The sequence below is a fragment of the Nestor notabilis genome, unplaced genomic scaffold, assembly GCF_000696875.1.
Source record: "Nestor notabilis isolate BGI_N333 unplaced genomic scaffold, ASM69687v1 scaffold15900, whole genome shotgun sequence".
Lineage (NCBI taxonomy): Eukaryota > Metazoa > Chordata > Aves > Psittaciformes > Psittacidae > Nestor > Nestor notabilis.
In genome coordinates this window covers 1-4,748 of record NW_009909827.1, presented here as the reverse complement: position 1 = coordinate 4,748, position 4,748 = coordinate 1, and the positions used below count along the sequence as shown (strand labels likewise).

Below are 4,748 nucleotides of genomic sequence, written 5' to 3'. Positions count from 1 at the left end.
GTTTAAGAGTGGTTGGAACCTGCTACAGCAGATGTGGTTGCAGAGAGGGGATTGGTGAAACCGCCTCTTTGAAACCTGTACTCACAAGGGGTCAGGGTCTGCCTGTGAGCCCGTTGGTGATCATTCAGGGAGAGGAGCTCCAAAAGTCTTTCTCTGTTCAATGGGTTCAGTCCCACTGCACCCAAGCCCTTCAGCTGTGGCACAGAGCTCCTCTTCCAGCTCTGCCTGATTGGCTTCTAGTGGAGCTGCTGGTTTCTCTGCTGCCCCAAATGCTTGGACCTATCACCTCAGCTCTCCCAAACTGCCAGTGCTGGGGTTTACTTACATGGAAGATTGTTTCGGTGAGGGTCTGGGAAGAAGAGGGATGATGGTGGGATGTCATGAGAGTGTGACAGTGTGGTGCTGCCTCCCCCTTGGAGATCTGCCCCAGGAGCACCCTCCCTGCTTTGCTGCTGTGGTTCATGGCCCAGGGGGAGGTGGCAGCTCTCCTCAAGAGACCAGGGCCTGGTTGACTCTCAGTGGCTACAAACAATGCATGAAACAGTGGGAGCACCTGCACATCCTCTCCCACATGCTTCAGCACCCCAGGTTTAGGTGTCAGCACAGTGCTGAGCTGCCTGGCTGCTGTCGGGGGCCTGGAGGACCAGCTGAGGGCAGTGTTTTACACAGAGACCTTCCAGCTAAGTTTGGGAGGCAGGACAGCGTGGTGTTGGGGGGAGAGGTAACCCCTGGAGGGGCCCCAGGCAGGGTCTGTGCTGTAGCTGGTGATGCAGCAGCAGCTGAACCTGTGTTGTTTGTGGTTTCTTAAAAAACCACTGGTGTGATGTAGCCTTTTGGGGAGGGAAGCACATGGAGATGAAGGGTTTGGGTGTGAAAGGTTTGCAGGAGGTTGCTCTGGGATTAAAAAGCAGAAGATCTTGGGTCCTTGGGGTGGGACAGGCCTGGTGGTCACTCGGTGTAGCTGTTTGGCACCACAGGGGTCTGGCTCCAGCCTCACTTGTGTCACAGGACAAGTGCAAGTGTCAGTGGTGACCACTGGGACCGGTGCAGTTGAGCTGACCCTGGCTCTCGGCAGCATTGGTGCGGAGCCGGCTGGGCCTCGGCTTGCCAAAGAAGAGCTGTAAACGAGGTTCTTCCCCCTGCGCGGGGTGCTCTGCTGCCAGGTGGCCCCTCGGTGTTTTGCTGGGAGAGCTGGACTCACTGGGATCCTTCTGGCTGCTTCTGTTGCTGGAGCCCTTCCCCATGACAGGCAGCGAGATTTTTGTTGTGGTGGGACAAGGACCAGGGTGGGCATGTAGGGACACCTGGGTGGCAACAGGGACATGGCTGTGGGGCCTCATCAAACTGCATCTGTCTCTTCTCTGTCCCCAGGTCTCTGCCCTCGACCAGGAGATCATCGAAGTGGATCCGGACACCAAGGAAATGCTAAAGCTCCTGGTGAGTGGTTCCCCTGCCCTGGTACATGCAGGCAGCAGGGGAGTGGGATGATGGCTTTTCCAGACCCCCACCAGTAGGGTAAGGGTGGGTGTGCTCCTTCCCTCCCCTCCTCTGCAGCACCCTGGGGTGCTGACCCGAGGGCCTTCTTCTCAGCTCTTCCTGGGTGAAGATGAACATGGGTGAAAAGTCCAGCTTCCCCTCACCCATGAGCTGATCTCCGGGGCGGGGTGATCATCTCTCCTTCTTCCTGGAGACAGGAATCCACCCTTTGTGCTACCACAGCACATTCACACTTTCTGTTCTTCCCGGTGGGGTTGGATGTGGATGGCGACAGGGCAGTGTCACTGATCCCAATCCCTGTTTTCCAGGACTTTGGCAGCCTGTCCAACCTGCAGGTGACGCAGCCCACAGTGGGGATGAACTTCAAAACGCCCCGAGGAGCGCTCTGAGTCGGTCGCTGTGTGTCACTTTTCCAATAAACGTGGGAAAACCACCCTGCCTGGTCTCTGGAAGCCTGCATTCCCTGGGATGCGGAGGGAGGGCTGGTTCCTTGTGACGCCGTGTCTCAAATATGGGTGTCTGGATGAGGAGGACTCAACACCTTTGTGTTTGCCAGCATCTTTTTGAGTTTGTTTCTGGCTGAGGTGCGCAGTTGTTCTTTTACAGGCTCTCCTGCTCTTGGAAGAGAACAACCATGGTGGCTTCTCAGAGATTCCCAGAGCTCCTCACCCTCAGCACCCCAGGGTTTGCCTGTGCCTCCACGGAGCGGACCCTCTCTCATTCTTTGCCAGAATTGCTTTTCATAACTGCACCGGTTGCTTTTAAGTGCTTAAATGAAAGGAAAAACTGTTTGTTGCTGGTTCTCCGAGTGAGGGGAGTGAACTGGGCTGAGCAGAGCACTGTGGCCAGGTCAGCAGCTTCCTTGTGTGGGCCCTGCTGAGGCTTGTGTTGGTCTTCCTGCAGCAAGATGCTCCATACAACAATTCCCTAGGGTGTGAAAGGCATGGAAGAGTTTGGAGATTCACTGCCCTGAAATTCCCACTGTGCAGAGGCTCTGTGTGGAGGTGGAAAAGACCTGCAGGTCTCTAGCAGCAGGACGCTGGGCAGGGTGGGTGCAGCTGGGCCATGGGGCAGCAAGGCTTCACTGTTGCAGTGAAGGTGTGTTTGCAGCCATATCTTAACACCCCACACCCCCCCCCCGGTACAAATAAAAAGACAAAGGGTTTGTGTCTGGGGGAGAAATGTCTGTATTTAAGTTTACTGTGAAATTTATCTTAAACAGTTATTTAAAGAACAACGTGTTGCCAGTGAATGAAGCCAGGTATTGACATACACCCTGAGTGTGCCGGGCTGCAGCAGGATAAGCCAAGCAGGATAATTGATAAATCCCCCTGCATGATGTGGAGCTTTAGCTCAGAATTTGCAGTTGGACAGCTCAGAACCACCAATCTCTGCTGTTGAACTGAAACACGGGGAGAACAGACGGACAGGTGAAATAACCATTAATCCACAGGAGGGTGTGAGCTAGGAGGCATCCGTGCAGCTCAACCATGGGAATGACATTCCAAACACAAGCAGTAGCTCTCTCGCAGCTCTTACTGGAGTTCTTGACTTGAACAGCCGTCCATGACTTACAATTTCCTCTTCATTCGGGTCTTCGCATCAGTGAAAATGCTGATTTTTTGTTTAATCCAATATGCCGCGTAGCCCGAGGTGCCGGGAATGAAATCATGGAGCTCCCCGACGTACTTCCTCATGTCCCGAGCGGAGGCATAGCCTGTGAAGGGAACTCCTTAGAGGAGGTACTGCTGGAGAGGAAGTACCGGGAGAGCCGCCCCCTTCCGAGGAAACCAGGACACAAACTGAAAGGGAGCGGAGCCACCCACACCCTCAGCAGTTGCACTGCTGTCAGTACCGGGCACACGAGGGTCCCTGCTTCATCCGCAACTGTTTTCAGGGACATTCCCAATTTCCAGGGATATCTGTAGTGTGAGGTGTCTCTGCCCATGGCAGGGGTTGGAACTAGATGAGCTTAAGTTCCTTTCCAACCCCAACCCTTCTGTGATTCTACGATTGTTACCTGTCACCATGTTATTCGTTGGGTACTTGTGCAGGACACGGTATGGACATTCCCCCTCAGGTGCTGTGGGGTCTGTTTCTTCTTCACTGCTGTATCAAGGAAGAAAAAAATTCTGGTGTGTTTTTCGGGGTTCTCTTGAGATTTGGGTGAGACGACCCCAAATCCCACCCCTGAGGGCAGGAAAGTACCTTTGAGTCAGGTCTAGCACGTGCTCATCCTCTTCCTCCTCCCTGCCTGTTCCTGCCGCCTCCGGTCTGTCTGTCAGATTCCTGTTGGGCTGTGAGTATCAACACAGGGTGGAGTTAAAACTGTGCTGAGACCCAGCAGAGCAGCAGCCCCACGGGCCCAGTGTGGTGGGTTTTGGACTCGTGAACTCAAGCATAATGTAGAATAGTTTTAAAGCTAAACACGTTTTTTGCTTCAAAAGGACTGAGGAGCTGCTTTGAGATGAGAGCAGCACCTTGGGGCTACAAGGGGAAGGGAAATGCCACACGAAGGGCTGAGCTCAGACCTCTGTGATCAGCATTCCCAGAAAGACGTGCTGGGAGATGGTACATCTCTCTGGATGAGGGAGAAAATCCTTCCTGCACATCCCACACTCGATCTTGGTGCTGTCCCCCGGGGTGTCATGCTGGGACGGACACACGTGGTGCAGCAAGCACAGGATTTGATCCTGTGTTTGGGCTGAGGGGCTGGGGTGAAAACCAGGCTCCCTGAAGCTCATACACCCACTGATCTATTTAAGCTACACCTGTAGTAGCAATTTCTCATCTTACCTGTTCTGCCAGTGAATCGCCCGCCTGCTCCCAAATAAAACAACCGATTTGCCTTCTGATTTCTGCCGTGAACGAAAAGATAAATGACTGTGAGAGCACCAATGAGATAGGGGTGTGGTCGCCGCTGCCTGTGCAAGCCGCGGCCCCTCGCAGCAACTGGCAAAGGCAACGGCAAAGGCACCGGCAAAGGCACCCGGGAGCCTGGGCAGGAGTTCACTGCACAGCGCCGCTAGGTGGTGCAACATAACAGCTCCATTTCTGCGTGGAGAGCAGTGACGTGTGGTGTCCCTAAGGAAGCTGTACTGGGACCAGTGTTATTTAGCATCTCTGTCGGTGACATGGACAGTGGGATCGAGCACCCCCAGCACGTTTGCTGATGGCACCAAGCTATGTGATGTAGTCGACATGCTGGAGGAAAGGGACTGGACTTGGACAGGCTGGAGAGGTGGGACCAT

At 54.3% G+C, this 4,748-nt stretch overlaps 2 protein-coding genes across 2 annotated transcripts in view; one reads left to right on the top strand and one right to left on the bottom strand.

Annotated features, from left to right (window-relative positions):
* RPS17 (ribosomal protein S17) overlaps positions 1 to 1,930 on the top strand; it is a 2,353-nt gene extending 423 nt beyond the window's left edge. The window contains exons 2-3 of the mRNA XM_010023199.1: positions 1,372 to 1,437; positions 1,806 to 1,930. Of these exons, the coding sequence (XP_010021501.1) occupies positions 1,372 to 1,437; positions 1,806 to 1,886 (147 nt within the window). The 3' untranslated portion in view covers positions 1,887 to 1,930. The remainder of the gene's footprint in view (positions 1 to 1,371; positions 1,438 to 1,805) is intronic.
* Positions 1,931 to 3,068: 1,138 nt separating this feature from the next.
* On the bottom strand, positions 3,069 to 4,449 carry LOC104412474 (chromosome unknown open reading frame, human C15orf43; the record flags this gene model as incomplete). The annotated part of the gene is made up of 4 exons (XM_010023208.1): positions 3,069 to 3,214; positions 3,518 to 3,606; positions 3,706 to 3,794; positions 4,294 to 4,449. Coding segments are annotated over 4 exons (480 nt in total), but the record flags the coding sequence as incomplete, so codon positions are not given.
* Positions 4,450 to 4,748: the final 299 nt, after the last annotated feature.